The following is a 19,816-nucleotide window of genomic DNA, read 5'->3' as shown; positions in this document are numbered from 1 at the left end:
CATAGCTCCTCAGTCCTCAAAATCTTCTTGAAAAATCTATTTGGGGGACTGGGGTTGTGGCTTGGTGGTAGCACACTTGCCTTAGCATGTGTGAGGCACTGGGTTCAATTCTCAGCACCACATACAAATAAATAAAATATAGGTCCATCAACAACTAAAAAATATTTTTAAAAAACTCTATTTAGCTACTTTTTTGAGCATGTGTGGGTTGAGTAGATAAGTTTAATGACATTGCCAGGCTCTTATCTGGTGACAGAAATAGATAGAAGGGAACTTCTTGTCCTGTGCTAGAGCCTGTTGAAAATAGAGAACAGGCAAGAGACAGGAACTTGTTAGGTCACCTGGTCTAGATCCTGAGTTTGCTCTGCTTCCCGCCTTGTTCTTAGCTACATTCCTAAAGATGACTGCCTGCAGTCTGAGACTGTGTACTACAAGCGAGGGGTGTGCCAGCAGTTCTGCCTGCCTTCCCATACCGTGGACCCCTCCGAGTGGGCCGAAGAGGAGGTGAGCTGTCTCTGCTGGGGTCTCCCCAGGTAGATACGAAGGGCCCAGGGGCGCCAGACCCAGGCGGGCAGCAGAGCGTCTGCCCAGTTGCCTGAAGGCCAAGCTCGCCTAGTGATCCCTTCATCTCACCCTTGTTAATTCTTCTCTTTCAAAGCAGGCTGTGAACCTCAGATACTTTGAGAGATTCATGCTCAAATAAAAGAAGTTGCAGGTTAGGGAGCTTTGATTCCACGAAATTTTTAAAGAGAAATTGGTGAGGTTCTGTTAAGCAGATTTGGGTCACACAAGGTTGATCACTGAGGAGCGGACAAGGTCTGTGCATCCTGACTGTCTGCCTTTTCAGATGGCTGCGTGCCATCTCCATGTGCTTAATCCCCTCTTTTCCTCTTGTCTTCCCTGCAGCTTGGCTTTGACCTGGACCGAGAGGTCTACCCCTTGGTGGTACATGCTGTGGTTGATGAAGGAGATGGTACGGGTGATTTCTGTCTTCTCTTGCTATGTGTACTGTCCTCTGTGGCACAGTCCTGGCAAAAGCCTTGATCCCAGACCAGTATACCTGCTCTATGGGCCTTGGACAGGCAGTGTCTTTCCCAGCTTCTTGGGCTGAGGTGAACACTGTTGGGCTGTACAGGTTCCCAGCATGATTTATTTGCCACCTTGTGGGAATTGGGAAGGGAGGGCATCAGTACGTGTTATTTGGCCGTCTGCTTCATATGTGTGTGTGCCTTTGTTTCTTTCAGAGTACTTTGGCCATTGCCATGTCCTACTGGGTACTTTTGAAAAGGTGAGTAACTTTATCATTTCTTTAGCCCTTTCTTTTGTGCAAGGACACCATGGTTGGCTGGCTGCCTGGGCTCTGCACAGTGGCCCAGCTTGGGAGATGGGTGGCATTGAAAGAGCATCACATGGGAGCTGTGCTCAGGGTTCCAGCTCTGCCACCACCTTGCTCATGACCTTAGACTCCTGAGCCCTCAGTCTCCTCTTCCTAACGTGAAATAGACTGGCTCATTGGAAGGCCCTACTGTTCAGACTCTGTAATTCCACTCTGAGTGCCCAATAGTGTGTATGATTGAGAAAACTGACAGAATATGGAGTACTTGGTGCCCTCCCTGATGTCCTGCCTTAACTGACATGTTTTCATTCCAGCACACAGATGGGACTTTCTGCGTCAAACCCCTCAAACAGAAACAAGTGGTAAGTACCTGAGGCCAGGGGCTGCTCCTGTTTGCCCCCCCCCCCCGCCTACCTCCTCCCTCTTTTTCTCTTTTCTGTTTTTTTTTTTTTTTGGTGGGGAGAAACCAGGGATTGAACTCGGGGCACTGACCACTGAGCCACATCCCTAGCCCTATTTTGTATTTTATTTAGAGGCAGGGCCTCACTGAGTTGCTTAGCACCTTGCTTTTGCTGAGGCTGGCTTTGAATGCTATCCTCCTGCCTCAGACTCTTGAGCTGCTGGGATTATAGGCGTGCACCACTGCACCTGGCTTCTTTTCTGGTTTTAGCATTTTTCTTTCCCTCTTCCCTTTCTTTGATTTAAAGAAGGAGGGGAGGAAAGAGGGAGTTCTTTTTATTGTTAGAAACCACTTGGGTGTCCTGGAAGGAATGCTGGTTTGGGGTATCTATAGTGTTCCAGATTTGTTAGTGTTTAGGCAGCAGTTATCTGAGCAAAGAGCAAAGGACTTAAGCAGTGAAAGGACAAGATTTGTCTCCTGACATCAGGTTTAGGGAGAACTCTTTGTATTTAAAATGCCAGAGTAAGAAACATTTCAAGAAAAGGATAATGTATTAGGGTCCAATTCAGAGCCAACCGGAGCCCTTGGCTGAATTCATCCCACCATTCCTATTCTAAAATTCGGTTTGCCAAGAGGCCTACGCCCCACCGCATGCAGAGGTAGTAGGAGGTGTCATAGAGGGAAGGGAGGCAGGTGCCAAAGGCATTGGCAAGGGCGAGTGGCGGGTGGAAGTCAGGGTTGCCTTGGTTGAGGTACACAGAAAGGCTGTTCTGCAGATAGCTGATGGATATCTGAAATTCTCAAGTACTCATCCTTTTGGATTAGATACTTGCCCCTCTTTTAATGAGGTCAATAGTACCCAATAGTACCTTAGTGTAAATTAGTTGATTGTGTCCTCTTCAGTATAATCACCACAGGGTTAAAACAAGTTTTAGAGGCAGAGGAGTCACAGATCCTGAGCCCCAGGCGGCACCTGGGCAGGCCCAGCGAGGTGAGTTGCTTCATGGGAAGGCCAGTTTCTCTAGGAGGCCTGGGTTTGATGAAAAGGCTAGTGTAGCTAAAGGAAGATGTTTTATCTATCTTCCTGTTGCTAGATTTGCGTTAGCAACAGCCCGTGCAGCTGAAGCGTGAGATGTGAAGTCAGAGATGGGTTCCTCATCTGTGTGCTGGGCACAGAGGTGAAGGGAGGCAGGAGAGAGGAGTGGGCGCCTAAAGGACTAAAGGAAGGACCACCCAAGGCACTGACGTAGCCCCAGCTAGAGGAAGCAGGATTGGGTGTTGGCAGGCAGGGCTCTAAGAAACAGGACAGGCAAAGGCTTTATCTATGAAGAAGTCATAAATAGTTATTTGTAACTTGTCTAAAGCAGCATCCAGCCTTAAAGTTGTCCATTTTGACTAAGGGTTAGAGCAGTGAATACTAACAGACTTCTCTGGGCTGCTATTAGTTTATTTTCATCAAAATTATTAGATGATAGGACTCAAGAACTTGTTACATGTTATTATTTGGAATACTAATCATTTAAAAGTAAAAACTTTGCCATACAAAAAAAGAAATTAAAACAGGACAGGTAACCTGCTATAGGGTGCCCTCTTGTCTCTGAAGAGTTGTGTTTTGATTCTTCACACTTGGATAAATTCTACTCCTTTCTTTTTTTTTTTTTTTTTTTTTTGGTAGGGGATTGAACCCAGGGGTGCTCAACCACTGAGCCACATGCCCAGCCCCCCCCCCCTTTTTTTTTTAGACAGGGCCTCACTGTTGCTGAGGCTGGCTTTGAACTTTCGATCCTCCTGCTTCAGCCTCCCAGACCACTGAGATTATAGGCGTGGCCACCACACGTGGCCCATTCCTACTCCTTTTTCTAAACAAAGAAAAGAAACAGGACCAAGGACTGGGGTAGCTCAGGGTAGAGCACTCCCACAAGTGTCTGACATTGTGTAACATGCATGAGGCCCTGGGTCCAATCCCTACTACCAAAAGGAAGAAATGAAACAGGACCAAGGGGATGATCTTGCTGCAGGGTAGGAAAGGGGTGGCTCTGGCTGGAGGGGTGTGCCCAGCCCCTCCTTCAAGTCTACACCTCCCTTTCATCTGCATTTTTCTGTCTCCCTCTTTTTCCTTGCCCATTTCCTCTTTCTTTCTCTCTTCTATTCCTTTATTTGTATGTCTGAACTCACTTTCCTTACATAGCTAGTGCTTATATTTTGAGGCATATCCTTTCTCGACTGCCCACAATAGTGAGCCACGTACAAATATTATTTTAGTAATGGTGGAATTTTATGTTCCCTGTTGTATATAATGGTGGGTGAATTAAACACTCAATTTTCTTTCCCCTCTCAAAGAGAAAACAGAAGTAAAGAAATACATCTTTTCGGACTGGGGATGTGGCTCAAGCGGTAGCGCGCTCGCCTGGTGTGCGTGCGGCCCGGGTTCGATCCTCAGCACCACATACCAACAAAGATGTTGTGTCCGCCGAGAACTAAAAAATAAATATTAAAAAAAAATTCTCTCTCTCTCTCTCTCTCTCTCTCCTCTCTCACTCTCTCTTTAAAAAAAAATACATCTTTTATTTGTAAAATACATCTTTTATTTGTCCAGGCCTGCGAGTTCCTTCATTGTGAAGCGGTAGTCCTGGGTTCCTGGGGTGTGGGGTGGGGCTCCTACGCTGTCTCCCAGTGGGGTCGGCCTGTCCTTGAACATCTCCGTTTGCTGTTCAGGTAGATGGGGTCAGCTACCTTCTTCAGGAGATCTATGGAATTGAAAACAAGTACAACACACAAGATTCTAAGGTAAGGGCCGCTCAGTGAGAGAACGCTTGCCTGGCACGTGTGAGGCACTGGATTCCATGCTCAGCACCACATAAAAATTAATTAATTAATTAAAGTATTATGTCCTTCTATAACTAAAAAATATTTTTAAAAAGTAAATAAATGTTATGGAGCCAGGGTTGTGGCTCAGTGGTGGAGCGCTTGCTTAGCACGCTTGAGGCACTGAGTTCGCTCCCCAAACCACATAAAAATAAACAAATAAAATTAAGGTATTGTATTCATCTACAACTAAAAAAGATGAATAGATAAATAAATAAATGATATGTTATAAACACTTTCATTTAAAAAAAATGATTCTAAGATAAGTTTTGTCCAAAACTCTGAACGTCCCCTCCTGGGAGGCAGGGCCACAGTTCTCAGATAAAGCCAAGATGGAGGAATTAATTGAGCCACACCATGGAGTCAGTCAGGCCCTAGAAGAGGATTTCCTCTTCCTCATTTAGATCATTATGCTTCTGTCACTTCGGAAGCGAGAGGAGGAGGCTGCTCTGGATTTGTCCTGGTGCTCTGCGGCTCTTGGACGTTTCCCATGAGGGTCTTTATTGCCTTTCACCTAGGTTCCTTCAGTCAGGTGCCACAGGGCCAAAGCTGGCCTCAGGGCTTGCGCTAGGTGGTAAGTCCTGGTCTCTCCGCTTCAGATAAGCAGCCCCCCAGTGAAGTCCAGGGTCAGCGTGGACTCCTCCTCATGCCTGCCTCAGCTCTTCAGCCCCTCCCTGCCTTGTCAGGGACGTCTAGGGCTTTGTAGCTGAACTTCTGTCTCCCCGCAGGTGGCTGAGGACGAAGTGAGCGATAACAGTGCTGAGTGTGTGGTGTGTCTCTCGGATGTCCGGGACACCTTGATCCTGCCCTGCCGCCACCTCTGCCTCTGTAACACCTGTGCAGACACCCTGCGCTACCAAGCCAACAACTGCCCCATCTGCCGGCTCCGTAAGCCCCAGCCAGGGGGCGTGAGAGGGCTAGGCTGGGAGGACAGTCACAGCAGCAGAGCACATGCTGCTACTGGGTTGGCGGACCTGGGCGCGGTGTGGTTTCTGCCTGGCCCTTGCTCATCCTAATCCTGCAGCAGGATGTCCTGATTGCCTGCTTCCTTCTCCACAGCCTTCCGGGCACTGCTTCAGATTCGAGCCATGAGGAAAAAATTGGGCCCCTTGTCCCCCACCAGCTTTAACCCCATCATCTCATCCCAGACATCTGACTCTGAAGAGCATTCAGTAAGTGGGCTCAGAGCCACGGCCGCTCTGAAGCCAGAGTTCTCTAGAGCCTTTTTTTTTTTTTTTAACATTTCACCCTCCTCTACATGGCATTGTAGCAAGGTGTTAAGCCTGGGGATGCCAGAGAATTTAGTGGGCTGGCTGAGGTCGTGTCAGCTAAACTAACCAGCCAACGTTAAGGTGACAGATAGTTGAATACTGGTCACTAAAATCTCCCGTTCCTCTTTGGGAACTTGTGTCCAGTTTTATTTACATTCCTAGTGCCATCTGCTTGCAGAGTGCTCTAGGGGGGTCCACTCTGGAACTCCCCTGAGCAGAAACAAGGGGGTGATTGTTCTGAATTTGAATGCAACTTACTATCTTATTTGAATCCTTGAAGAAGTAACTTTTTCTTTATCCCATTTTATGGCTTCAGTGATTTAGGAGCCAAGTAGACAAAGTAATTGACCTCAGTGTCATATGTAGTTGATGGCATTAGAGTAAACTTCCAAGTTTTGCAATTATGAACAGCAGATAGGACTCTCTTTAGATTAACCCAGTGATAGGAGAGATTTGTTATTCAGTGAATGGTACTGGGATAATTAGTTAGCTACTTAGGGAGAAAAAATCAGTTTAGTGCTTTAATTCTTACCAAATAACAAATTCAAGATGGAGCAATTAGTTAACTATGTTAAAAGCAAACTGAACAAAACATTAAAAACATAGAATGAATTGTAGATGATTATTTAGTTGACTTGAGATGGAGAGGACTCTGAGTTTGCAAGCAGTAGAAAACTACAAAAAAAGAATCCATAGCTTTGTCCACATAAAACATTTAAAACTTAAGTTTGTAAAAATTGACCAGAATTAAAAATCAAAGAACAAATTATTTTTTTAGAGAGAGAGAGAATTTTAATATTTATTTATTTAGTTTTTGGCAGACACAACATCTTTGTTTGTATGTGGTGCTGAGGATCGAACCCGGGCCGCACGCATGCCAGGCGAGCGAGCTACCACTTGAGCCACATCCCCAGCCCTCAAAGAACAAATTATTTAAAGAAAAAAAAAAAAAAAAACCTAGTCAAGCATAGAGGCTAAGTTGCTGAGGCTGTCCTCAACTTGCAATCCTCCTGCCTTACTTAGCCTCTTGAGTCACTGGGATTAAAGGTAGGTGCCACCATGCCTAGCTAAACAAAAAATTCTTAAGAGAGGTAATAAAGCTGGTTAACAATAACCTTTTAAAAGCTGGTTAACAATAACCTTTTAAAAGTTCAAACTAGGTGTGGTGTCATACACCTGTGATCCCAGAAGCTCTGGAGGCTGAGGCAGGAGGATTGTAAGTTCTAGGCCAGCTTAGGCAATTTTGTGAGACCCTACCTCAAAATAAAAACTAAAAAGTACTGGGAATATAGCTTGGTGGTAAAGCATCTGGATTAAATCCCCAGTACCACAAAAAATTAAAAATATGAAGGACTGGGATATAGCTCAGTGGATGAGCACTTGTCTTGCATGTATGAGGCTCTGAGTGTGACCCCTAGCCTCACAAGAAAAAAATTGAGCCACATTTAAAATCGATACTATGTAAGTTAAAATAGTATACCATTTCTCACCTTTAGAACTCCAAAACTTTCCTTTTTAAAGATACTCTATATGGGGCTAGGGTTGTGGCTCATTGGTAGAGTGATCGCCTAGCATGCACAAGGCACTGGGTTCGATCCTCAGCACTACATAAATGTAAAATAAAGATAATGTGTCCACAGCCACATCAATGTTTATAGCAGCACAATTCATAATAGCTAGACTGTGGAGCCAACCCAGGTGCCCTTCAATAAATGAATGGATTAAAAAAATGTGGCATTTATACACCGGAATATTACTCAGCACTAAAAAATAACAAGATCATGGCATTTGCAGGGAAATGGATGGCATTAGGACAGATTATGCTAAGTGAAGTTAGCCAATCCCAAAAAAACAAATGCCGAATGTCTTCTCTGATATAAGGGGGGGGGGTGACTCAAAATGGGGTAGGGAGGAAGAGCATGAGAAGAAGATTACCTCTAGATAGGGAAGAGGGGTGGGAGGGAAAGGGAGGGAGAAGGGGAATTGTATGGAAGGTGGAAGGAGACCCTCATCCTTATACAGAATACAGGTATGACGATGTGAGGGGGCAAAAAAAAAGAAGTGGGTCACATTAGATTAGATAGAAGTGATGGGAGGGGAGGGGAGGGGAAGGGGGGAAGGGAAGGGCAGCAGAGTAAAATAGACTTTATTATTGCTGTGGGTATACACGTGACTGCATGACCAATGTGATTCTGCAACCTGTACACTCAGAAAAATGAGAAATTATATCCCATCTGACTCAAATGTATGATATGTCAAGATCATTTACTGTTATGTGTAACTAATTAAAACAAGTTTTTAAAAAAAAGACATTGTGTCCACCTAAAACTAAAAAATAAATAAATAAAAGATACTCTATGTGCTGGCAAAGAATCAATAAAATAGTTTTTTGTACTGTCTATAGGAGTATAATTAGAAGAAAACAAAACAAAGCATCTATATATATTAAAAGCTTTAAAAACATTTATACTTAGTAATCTAAGGTCTAAGGGTTTCATACCAAGAAAATAATCTGAAAAAGATGTTTTGTTTTGTTTTGTTTTATAATGCTGGAGTTCAAACCCAGGGTCTTGTACATGCCAGGCAAATGCCCTGTCACTGAGTCACATCCCCAACCCTGAAAAAGATTCATATACAAGAATGTTCGTTAGAACCTTGTTTTCTCTAGGATGCCTTAAGCATATTTAAATACCCAGCACTCACAGGAGAAACAAGGGAATGTAGCTGAAGAAGTTTCAAAACCACAGAGAAATATTTATGTTCTGTAAATAAGCAGAATATAAAATTGTCACTTACAGATTGATCGTAACTATGTAAATGGGAGAATATATACTAGAATGCTAACAAAAGTTACCTTGGGTAATTGATTGGGTAATTGATTAGTAGTGATTTTTTTCTTGCTTTGATATATGTTCCAAATTTCCTCTACTGAGTACTTATTTCTGTCCCTGAAAAAAGTAGACATTACTAAGAAAAAATTCACCCCTGAGCAGGCGAGGAGCCTGTGGTTCTTTGACTTTCTGTTTTTTCTATGTAAACAGGCATAAGAATTTTTCTTACCAGACCCACCAAACCATATGTAAAGAAGATTTTTTTTTAGCATCAATTAGGAAACACAATAATTCCATAAATCAAAAAGTCATTAATTCCTTTTTCCTCCTGTCTCTCATTCTCCTAGTCCTCAGAGAATATTCCACCAGGTTACGAAGTGGTGTCTCTTCTGGAGGCCCTCAATGGGCCCCTCACCCCATCCCCAGCAGTCCCCCCACTTCACGTACTTGGAGATGGCCACCTCTCAGGAATGCTGCCTTCTTATGGTAGTGATGGCCACCTGCCCCCCATCAGGACACTCTCCCCACTGGACCGCTTATCTGATTGCAGCGGCCAAGGACTCAAGCTCAAAAGGAGTCTCTCCAAGTGAGTAGATCCCCAGTGTTGCCCTGGTCCTCTATGAGATGCGTCTACCCACTCCCTCCTCGCGCTGGTCGTTTCATGGGCTCCAGGGCATGGTCAGCCCTCCTGCTCTTCCCAGAGTCGCCAGAGTCATGGAAGACCTGAGGGGAGACTTTGGGGGCAGTTACGCCATCCCTAAGAGATGGAAATAAAACGTGTGTGAGTCCTTGGGACAATTCCCATTAGACACACTTGTCATGTGGTCTTTTTGGCAGGGAGGGCCTGGGGTCAGGGAAGAGGATGTACATTGGACAGGGTCTCTGTGGCTCCAGGGGAGCATGGGTCAGTCTGAAGACTGAAGGAACCTCCTGACAGTGTCACTTAAGCATTTGAGCTCAGTGGGGTATAGTCACAACAAGTCTCTGCAGCTGAGTAAGGAAGGTGTTTTTACAAATGAAAGAAATGAGACCCTGCCGACTTCAGTGGTCTTCCTCAAATTCAAACAGTAAGTCCCTGAGGAAGCCAAAGGCAGAAGAGGTTTCCATCTCCCCCAGGGGCTCCTCCACCCCTCGTTGCTCCAGATGGCAGAGCAGCAAGGTGCTCCTGGTGGTCCTCTTCCTGAGGAGTCTGGTAGGAGGAGTGTAGGCAGCTCCCTGGTCTCTGAGTGGGTATTAGAGTCCGCCGCTTGTCTTCTGCACTTTTACAGGTCCATTTCTCAGAATTCTTCCGTGCTGCATGAAGAAGACGATGAGCGCTCTTGCAGCGAGTCAGAGACTCAGATGTCTCAGAGACCATCAGCCCAGCACCCTGGAGAGGTAATTTCTTTCCCTGGGTTATGGCCACCAATCCCTGTCCTCCTGCCTATAGTCCCTGGCTCCTCGGGTCCCTGCCTTCATTATTCATCAGATACCGTCACCACCCTCGAAGGAATCGGCAGCTGCAAAGGTTCCCTGAGATTCACGAATTCACAACGTGTCAAGCCTGTGTACTCCCCAGTGTGTGCTGAAGATATAGCAGCAGTGGGGAAGCCCCAAAAGCCCCTGTCCTCATGACACTGTGTCCTTTCAGAGTTGGGGTAGGGATGGGCACAGATGGCTAAGTAAGAGTCGTACATGTGCCGGTGGTGATGGAGACCGGAATGCTGGATGAGGAACAGGGTGTGGACGCTGGAAATGAGGTTTCCCTTTAAACAGTGGTCCAGGAGCAGGGACAAAAGCAGGGGAGATCAAGATGCCCAGAGGCCTCAGAAGAGGGTCCTAGGCTCTCAAAGCACTGGAAGATTGACCAGAAGTGGCAGAAGACTGGAACTTTCTACCCTGTGTGTCCCAAAGTCCCTGCTAAGAGTTCACTTCACAGTTTATTAGCCAACTCTGTCGAGGGTACTGGGCAGTGACAATAAGGTGCCCTTGTGTGGAGGAGCGCAGATCCAGGTGAGGCAGCACAGGTATCGAATACCAGCATGAGATCTGGCACATTGTCGCTGCCCAGGAAGCACTTGCTGCTGAGATGTACCTTTGCTGTAGAAATGAAGAGCACCCAAAACGAGGGCCGTAAAATGTCATTGTGGAGATCTACACAAGTTTGTTAAATGGAGGAGATCAGAAGCAACAGTAGAGAGGTCATTTGAGTTGAATCTTGAACTTTTTTAGACATGAGAGAAAGGGAAGAAAAACATTCTCGTGGAGGCTTGGAAGAGCCAGGAATACAGTGAGAGTTCATGGATCAGCCAGGAGTCGCAGAGCCAGGAAGCAGCTCAGTAGCCCAGGCCTGAGCCCAGATGAAAGAAGGCCACCTGGAGAAGAGGAAATGGAGCATGGGGAGCAGGCAGAGGGAAGGAGAGGCTGTGTGCCCACGACTGACGGAGAGCAGAGGCACGTCAGCTTCAGATTAATTGGCGGAACTTGGGGGCTGGGGATGTGGCTCAAGCGGTAGCGCGCTCGCCTGGCATGCTTGCGGCCCAGGTTCGATCCTCAGCACCACATACCAACAAAGATGTTGTGTCCGCCGAGAACTAAAAAATAAATATTAAAAATTCTCTCTCTCTCTCTCTCTCTCTCTCCTCTCTCTCTCTTTCTCTTAAAAAAAAAAATGGCGGAACTTAGGGAACTTACGGGACATTTATGAGATGTCTTTCTGGCAGTGAGGTCCCTACCGGCTTTGTGTTCTTTTCCATCTGAAAGAAAGCTCTTCATGATCCTGGGGAAACCAGCGGTGTCCCCATGTCACAGCTGCTGGGTGACCTATGTCACTGGAGCTGCAGTCTTTGTGTGGCCCAGCAGATGCTGGGCCTCAGGCAGAAGGTGCTGACGGAAGTTGCACCTCCCCTGGGAGACAGTCACTCCAGGACCTGACTGAGGAGGAGTGTTGACAGAAGAGAAGCCCCAGTGCTGCATCGACCTTGTCCTTCCCAGTGTCCCCTTTCTGCTTTTGACCCCTTCTTCCAACGTGCCTGACTTGTGCTTGCTCCATGACTGTTATGTCCCCCATTCCCAGGAATGTGCTGTCACTCCAGAAAGTGAGAATCTCACTCTGTCATCTTCGGGGGCTGTTGACCAGTCATCCTGCACAGGGACGCCACTCTCTTCCACCATTTCCTCCCCCGAAGGTACATAAGGGAGCAGCTGTGTGTGTCCCCCACTTAGTGCACAACTGTCCCAGCACTTCTTTGGGGATGGGAGCAGCTCGTGGAGGCCTATGGGAGGGTCTTCTCACCACAGGTTTCCTTCAACACTGTGATGGGAAAAAGCAAATCCTGGTCCATGAGGATGCTCTAAAAAGAGCAGCTGGGCTTTGTGGCACATAGCTGTAATCTCAGTGACTCTTTCTGGAGGCTGGGGCAGGAGGCTTCGAGTTCAAGGTCAGCCTCAGCAATTTAGTGGTGCCCTAAGCAACTTAGCCAAGACCCTGTTTCAAAATAAAAAGGTCTAGGGATGTCGTTCAGTAGTTAAGTGCCTCTGGGTCTGGGTTCAATCCCCAGTATGATGGAGAGAGAGAGAGAGAGAACCTTTCAGGGGAAGGCAAAGGAGCCCTTGTGTTCCCCATGCCTGAGCACAGAGAGGGAGTTCTGCTTCTTAGTAAATTTGACTTCCGTCTCCCTCCTCCAACTCCTATTTCCAAAGACCCTGCCAGTAGCAGCCTGGCCCAGTCAGTCATGTCCATGGCGTCCTCCCAGATCAGCACTGACACAGTCTCCTCCATGTCTGGCTCCTACATCGCTCCTGGCACTGAAGAGGAGGGAGAAGCCCTTCCTTCCCCCCGGGCTGCCAGCAGGGTCCCCTCAGAAGAAGGAGAGGTAAGGGGAGGGCACCTAAAAGGGGGGTACACTTGAATTGCCTTGATGCTGTCTGCACATATGTCCAAAGTAGCTTAATAGACTACTCTGGCTGTGCCAGAACCAGCTGCCAAGCCCCCAGCACTGAGGGCAGGGTGGCATTCCCTTAGGCCAGACTCCTGTCTGCCGCCATTTTTGTGCTAAGGAGGGCTTGGGCTTGGTTTTGCTGTCATGAAGACCCATACTGTGCCCTTGGGCTTTGTTGCTCTTTTGCAGGGGATGGCAGCAGAGTCTCCAGATAGCAATTTTGCTGGCCTTTCAGCAGGAGAGCAGGATGCAGAGGTAATCCAGAGGGCAGACAGTGGCACCTCTCCTCTCAGCCAGAACTGCTGCTGTTGGCTGGGGATGGGGGTGGGAAACGGGGCACTGAAGGAGCCTTCCCGGGTGGCACACCTCGATCAGTCAGAGTGGAATATTGGTAGCAGTGCAGTGCCTTTACAGGTGCTCAGAAGACTGAGGCAGGGGATCAAAAGTTTGAGGTCAGCCTGGGAAAGTTAGCAAGACCCCATCTGAAAAGTAAAAACTAAAAAGGGCGGGGGACGTGACTCAGTAGTAGAGCACCCTGGGTTCAATCTCCAGTACCACAAAAGGAAAAGAAGTAGAATGTGGGTAGAGGTAAGAGCAGCACACACTCTGGTCAGTTGGCAGGGTGCACCAGTGTGATATGTGGAGTGAGCTCAAGAGGGACCTTTCCATGCTAGACCCTGGGCCTTGGAAATGTGTGAGCGTTTGCACAGAGGCTGGGCTGCATCTGACACAGGCACGTGTCAGCCTGAGTGGAGAGGTTTCCACCCGCCCCACTCCCAGTTCCCCCTCCAAGAGCCCATCCTGGGACAGACAGGATTGAAGTGCAGCTGGGGCATGCCCTGACTTCAGCAGGTCCCAGGCTTCACGGTTCTAGAGCCAGATTCTTTCAAAGGGCTTCAGGATGGGATATGGGAGTCTAAGAGGTGTCTGAAAGTTTTGATTCCTCCATGATTTGCTTTTTTATTTAACTTTTATTTTCACCTTAAAGGGTGCCAGCTAAGCTGTTTACAAGGGTATTCCTAATGGACCATCCTGAGTATATACCTGAGTGTACATTCCACAGGCTGATCTAGCTCCCCAGGCCTCTTCAGCACGTTAAATGAGGGTGGGAAATGTGCACTGTGGACATGGCCGGGAGTTAGATACGGATGCCTAATTCTGACTTTAGCCAATTGCTATGTTCCTCTGACTGCTTCGTAGACTTATGAGGACTTCCTTCTGTCTTAGGGAAATGACGTCATAGAGGAAGAGGATGGATCTCCAATGCAAGAAGATGGTAAAAGACCTGGTTGGTCCTATGCGTCCACATGCTGTTTCTTTCCTGGGTGTTCCCTAAGGGATAAAAGAAGGGGAACTTGGCAGCAGTGCTCAGCTCTGTGGCTGTTAGAAAAACATTTGTCTTCCTGAGGGTAATATCAAGGCAAGCAGGGTATCATTGATCTCAGTGACCTTCCTAGCTCTTGCTTGGAGTCAGGATGAGGATGCTGCAGAAGATACACCCAGTTCTGCACATGCAGTCGATGGGCCCTGTGGCTTCTTGGCCACTCCCTTACCTGCCCCCTCAGCTCTCCAGCTGAGCCCGGGAGCTGCCCTAGCAGCCCTCAAGTAGCAGCAGAAGCAGCGTCTCCTTCTTGGGAGGCAGGACTGTTTGACCACCTGCCTGGCTTCACTTTAGTGGAGAAAATAGCTGGTGTTACTGTGAGGGAGCCCTCAGGAGGCAGCAGACACGTGACGTGACGTGTGTGGCCGAGGAAAGGCCAGTTTCTTCAGCAGCTCAGCCAAGGTGAGAGCTTCCCAGGCTGCCATGGTGATGGCTTCACTGTAACCCAGGCTTCAATTTTGTCTTCATTTGGAAGAGTTTGCTTCCAGCAAGGCTAGAAGTAAAGGAGTGAAGGCAAGGAAGAAGAGGGGGTGCTGGAAAAGTCACAAAACTTGTCATAGGAGCCAAGCTGCCATCCCCTCTGCTCTGGGGCACCTCCTGAGCACACGTGTGCCATGGCCTGGAAGCAGTTGTACCACACCTGCCACCCTCGTTGCTTCTGCTTTAGTGCTGGCCATTGCTTCAGTGTGTCAGGGATGTGCTGCAGACTGGACAGGTCCCACCTCGCAAGAGCCTAAGGAGAGGCCCTTTGAGAGACTGGCACCCTCCTCTCCTGCATTCCAGCCTAGGGTTTGCAGCTTCACCTGCTGTGTGGGTGATTTTAGGGCCTCAGGCTCTAGAGTCGCCCTGGGTGATGGTTCTCTCAAAGAATATTTGCTTCTAAGGAGTCTAGGGTGGCCAGGTTTTTTCCACCTGATACTCTGAACCCCACACAGTGGGTTTATGTTTTCTTCTCTTCTCTTCACCAAGGGAAAAAAAAAGGTAGTTCACAAAAATCTCTTCTAGAACTTTCCCGTCCCCTCTTACATGTCTGTAGGTTTGTAGGCAGTCACTGAAAACATACTCAAAAACTTTAGTCCTGCAAGAGAATGAATCATAATTTTGTGAATGTGGTCATTCTGATTTGAAATGCAAAATTATGGATGCTAAGCCCTTTAGTTGTTGTTTTATGTGTTTATCATTTTGCAGAGCCTTGTGGTCATAAACACACCCTGCTTGGACCCGAGATAGCCACAGGCATGAGCAGAGTACTGTCCCTGGCTTTCTCCAGCTTCTGCCAGCCACAGTGTCAGCAGCTTGGCCTGGGCACAGCTGCCCTCCATGGTGGTCTCTGCAGAGCCTGTGTCCCACAGCCCTCTGCAGTGATCTGAATTCTTAGGGAGCAGAGCTAGAAAGGGGCCAATGAGGGGAACAAATCAGGATGGTGCGAGAACCCAGACATGCCCACACGATTTGATTCCTTTTTTTGTCTGCTCTTTACTCACTTAATTAATGTCTTTTTTTTAACATATGGTTTTATTTTTTGTCTCCATCCTTAAGATTTTCATTTTAAGGACAGCAAAGCAGAGAAAAACACAGCCAGCCCCTCTCTAACTGCATTAACTCCCTTACAGGCCAGAGGACATGCGCATTTCTAGGTATGGAGTGTGACAATAACAATGACTTTGACATCGCAAGCGTGAAAGCACTGGACAATAAGCTGTGCTCTGAGGTCTGCTTACCCGGTGAGTGGCAGTCTGCTGAACATGAACTTGGTGGGAGACATCCCTCTGCTCTTACCCCTGCTCCCACCCTTGGTACACCCGACTCCTGCCCTGCAGTTCCTGCCAAGGCTTGGGGTGTGCTAAGGTTCTGAGAGGAAGTGAGAAGGCCTCTGAAGAGCCCTTGAGTTTTTTGCAGAGTGACTCCTGCTCTGAGAATACTGGGATAGGAAGAAAGGAGCAAAAAGTCCTCTTCTTACAATTTGACCTAACCATGACCCTCCATCGTGATCTTGCAGATGCCATGTCAGGTGGCCTATCTTGTTTTCAGGAAGTTTAGGCAGCCAACTACTCTCCATGAAGGTCCCAGAAAGAGAGCCGGAGCTCTTTAAAAGTGAAGTCATAGCTCCTCAGAGGACACATGTGAGTTAGGATCCAAAGGGAATTTGACAGTCAGCAATTTATAGGCCAACAAATGGCTCTCTGATCCACTGAGCTGTAGGTTACCAGCTGCATCTCACATATGATTTGGATTCCAAAGGAGGGGCCAGGAGTCGGGGGTAACTCTGCTCCCTGGAGCCCTAACTTTAAGTTTGATCAGGAAGTGCTAGGGATACAGCTCAATGGTGGAGCACTTGTCTAGCAAGTGTGAGGCCCTGGGTTCAATCCCTAGCTCTGTAAAAAAAAAAAAAAAAATTAGACAGTATTAGTGAGTATTCCCCTATTTCTTTCCAGGATACTAAATGGAGTCTAGGATAATTCTGTATAAAGCAACCTTGTTAATCACACTTTGAGCACTGACCTCCTTGTGCTCATTCAAGGGCTCCAAGAACACTCCTCTAAAAGCCAAGTCCTGCCTAAGTGGCCAGGTCTGATGGCCCCTCCTGGTCTCACTGCAGAGAGGCCCTTCACACTGTGCTATTTACAGTCTTCTCCAGTGTCCCTGAAGGAAGACCTGCTTCAGCTTCAGAACCACCATGCCTGGGTCCAGTGCTTTACTCGCTCAGCGAAGTGGCTGGAGGTGTTGCAGCCGCACGGCCTCCTGTGGTTGCCACTCTCCATCAGCTTGTGCCAGATGCGGCCCCAGCAGGTGCTGGCCCCACACTAGCTTGTGGTGGGGGAAGCCAGAATTCTCGGAGATACTTTCTCCAGCCTTCCAAAGGGCACTTTGATCATTCTCTATTTAGTTTGTCTAAGGATACTGCCGGGTCTCTTAATCCATAGTGAGGACCCAAGAGGCAGTATCCGTTCTCCTGCTTCTCCTGCACAGGCCCAGGGCAAACCCCCTTCCAGCCTGAGCATGAGGAGGAGCATTGACCCACATGGCCCGCCTCCTGCCCAGTTAGGCCTGGACTGGAGCTGCTTGGGACCAGGGCTCACTCACTCCCTACCCTCCCACTCCTGACCTTGCTTCTGTCTGTCCGTTTGTGTTTCATGTCTTTTTGCCAAATGTAGATCTGTCCGTCTGGTTTGTTTATTTTTTTAACTCATTTACATTACCTGACTCTGAAAGTTCATGTTCATTCCGTGCCAGCACTGTCCTCCCTGCCTCTGCTCAGCCCAACACCAAGCTTGCTGGCGTGCTCACATTGAGGGCTCTCGCTTAGGGTTGTAGACAAGGTTTCTTTTCCTAACCAGGGAGGACCTGTATTCAATACAGTAAGATTTTCCAAGAAAAAAATATTTGTGAGAATGCATTTCTGTTCCACATAAATGGGCATGCTTCATTGGTGAAGATTTGTGGGAAGGATTTGTTTTTCACTGGCATCCTCGGTCCATAGTCGGGTGAGGATGGTACCTCTGCTTAGCTCTGTCTCTGGCAGCTCTCTGCCAGCCAGCACCCCTCCAAGGCTCCCATACACACCCCTGTTTCTTGGCAGAGGGAGCTGCTATGAATTGTTTGAACCAATAGTGCTGGTAGAAACTGAGCCTATTCTTTGTGCTCCTTCTTCCTAACTCCCTCTGACCAACCTGTTCATCAATGTTTATTCCCTTCCGGGATTGTGGGAGGGCAGCAAGACCAGGGCAGAAGGAAGCAGCCCTGGGGTTCCTCATGGTCACTTCTAGAGCCAGCAGTTTTAAGATTAAACTGGGTTCACAGTTTGGCCAGACATGAAATCAAACACCTATGGCAGCTGTTGGGAGAGGGACTCAGATATAAATAAGTACTGTAAATATCCATCATGTCCTTAGCAAAGGTCCAAAGCATCAGGTGGGGAGGGGAAGGTGCATGTTCTCTCTTGGCAAAATGTTTCTCTGGTTCTCCTGTTAGCATCACACCTATAGCAAAGAGCTGGGAAATTCTCTGGAAGTATCAGTTGGGTCCAAGTCAGGAGAATTCACTTTGTTGGGCCCCATGGTCTAAATGAGCCTCTGCACATTCCGCTCTACATTCAAACTCCCACCCTACCACCAGACACCCTCAGGCTGGCTCCGCTCCTCACTGTTCCTGCAAGACTGCTTCCCATGCCCTGGTCCCTGCCTGAGTCTGCTTCCCTCTTCAAGTGCATGCTGCCTCTCCAGGGAAGTCCAGTGGGGAGCGGAGCCCAGGGAGCACCCGTGCTCACCCTGTGCCATGCTCACACTGCTCTGCAAAAGACCCCTCCTCACCATTTTTCTCATGCTTGGTTAGTGGGCACCTGGGAAGTCCAGCTTCTCTTCCCCTAAGAAGCTTCCACGTCTTCTAGGACCCCAAGACTCAGAGAGGGTTTCTGGTTCTCCACACCGGGGAAGGCAATGTCCTGAGATTGCTTCTGAAAAGTCCTCCGAGGTGGGAGTCTGAGCTGACAGGTGGTAAAAGTAGAACTGCATAGCCGTGAGAAGTTGACGTGGTGCCAAGGAAGTGAGTGGAGATTCCCTAGGTGGCAGGAGAGTGATGGGGGCAGGTGACAGTTCTGGGAAAAGGTTCTCAGTAGTCTATGTGATAGGAAAAGGCAAAGAGGGATATGAGGGCAATCTGCCTGTGACATCTGTCACCCCACGGACTGCAGGGCCCATTCAGCTCGTCTGATCTGCTAGGTGGGTGTCCTCTTCCTTCCTCACCGCTTCATGTGCATCCCTCCCAAAACTGTGTGCTCAGCCGAAGAGAATGACTTCTCCAATAAAGGAGGAGCTTTCTGCAGAAAAGGGTATATGAGTGACTGCACTCCCCTTCTAGAACCTCCAGACAAGCTCTCAAGGAAGAGGGCAAAGACAACTTGGGTGTTTTGTTTTGTTTTGTTTTGTTTTGTTTTTAAAGAGAGAGTGAGAGAGGGGAGAGAGAGAGAGAGAATTTTTAACATCTTTGTTGGTATGTGGTGCTGAGGATCGAACCCGGGTCTCACGCACGCCAGGCGAGCGCGCTACCGCTTGAGCCACATCCCCAGCCCCCAACTTGGGTGTTTTAAATGGAAATACAAATATAATTTTAAAATTATTGCATTGTATTGGAGTGGGCATGTCCAATGAAATCTTATCAAGACATGAATTCAATTCACTCCTCTCTCTAGGCTTCATAACCCAAGACTAAGATGCTACTAGGAAAGTTTGCACATTGCAGACACTAAGGGAAAATCTAAATTAAGTTTCTCTTTGAAGAATAATACAAGTGGAAGAAATGATTTACAGTAGAGGGGGTAGAGAGAGAAATGGGGAGGGGAGGGGAGGGGAGGGGAGGGGGGATAGTAGAGAATAGGATAGACAGCAGAATACATCAGACACTAGAATGGCAATATGTAAATCAATGGAAGTGTAACTGATGTGATACAGCAATCTATATACGGGGTAAAAATGGGAGTTCATAACCCACTTGAATCAAACTGTGAAATATGATATATTAAGAACTATGTAATGTTTTGAACGACCAACAATTAAAAAAAAGAAATACAGAAAGGTATAGAAGCTAAAAATCATAAGAGGTAACCACTCTCATATAGACAGCTTGCTATGCACACACAGTTTTGTGTCAGTAGGATCAGGCTAAATATTCTGGTTTTTTTTTTTTTTTTGTGTGTGTGTGTGTGTGTGTGTATTTATTTCTTCTGGGAACACTATTCTCTAGAACGTTCCCAACCGTGGGTACTCAGTCTTTCACACCTCTGCCCCTTTGGAAGGGCAGCAGAATACAACAGACA

General features: G+C 47.5%; 1 protein-coding gene across 5 annotated transcripts in view; it reads left to right on the top strand.

Moving 5' to 3' along the window:
• Nucleotides 1-19,816, top strand: part of RNF157 (ring finger protein 157) — a 71,148-nt gene that overhangs the window by 46,173 nt on the left and 5,159 nt on the right. For 3 of the 5 annotated variants that reach the window (XM_081270500.1, XM_081270502.1, XM_081270503.1), the window contains exons 5-18: nt 387-504; nt 907-973; nt 1,245-1,288; nt 1,651-1,698; nt 4,452-4,523; nt 5,330-5,489; nt 5,661-5,773; nt 9,051-9,289; nt 9,972-10,080; nt 11,759-11,870; nt 12,385-12,557; nt 12,813-12,878; nt 13,851-13,911; nt 15,618-15,728. In XM_081270500.1, coding sequence (XP_081126626.1) covers nt 387-504; nt 907-973; nt 1,245-1,288; nt 1,651-1,698; nt 4,452-4,523; nt 5,330-5,489; nt 5,661-5,773; nt 9,051-9,289; nt 9,972-10,080; nt 11,759-11,870; nt 12,385-12,557; nt 12,813-12,878; nt 13,851-13,911; nt 15,618-15,728 — 1,493 coding nt within the window. The remainder of the gene's footprint in view (nt 1-386; nt 505-906; nt 974-1,244; nt 1,289-1,650; nt 1,699-4,451; nt 4,524-5,329; nt 5,490-5,660; nt 5,774-9,050; nt 9,290-9,971; nt 10,081-11,758; nt 11,871-12,384; nt 12,558-12,812; nt 12,879-13,850; nt 13,912-15,617; nt 15,729-19,816) is intronic. The other 2 variants (XM_081270501.1, XM_081270504.1) reach the window with 1 other exon arrangement.

This window comes from Spermophilus citellus, assembly GCF_964194105.1.
Source record: "Spermophilus citellus genome assembly, chromosome: 17".
NCBI classification, from domain to species: domain Eukaryota; kingdom Metazoa; phylum Chordata; class Mammalia; order Rodentia; family Sciuridae; genus Spermophilus; species Spermophilus citellus.
This window is presented reverse-complemented; position numbering and strand designations above follow the sequence as displayed.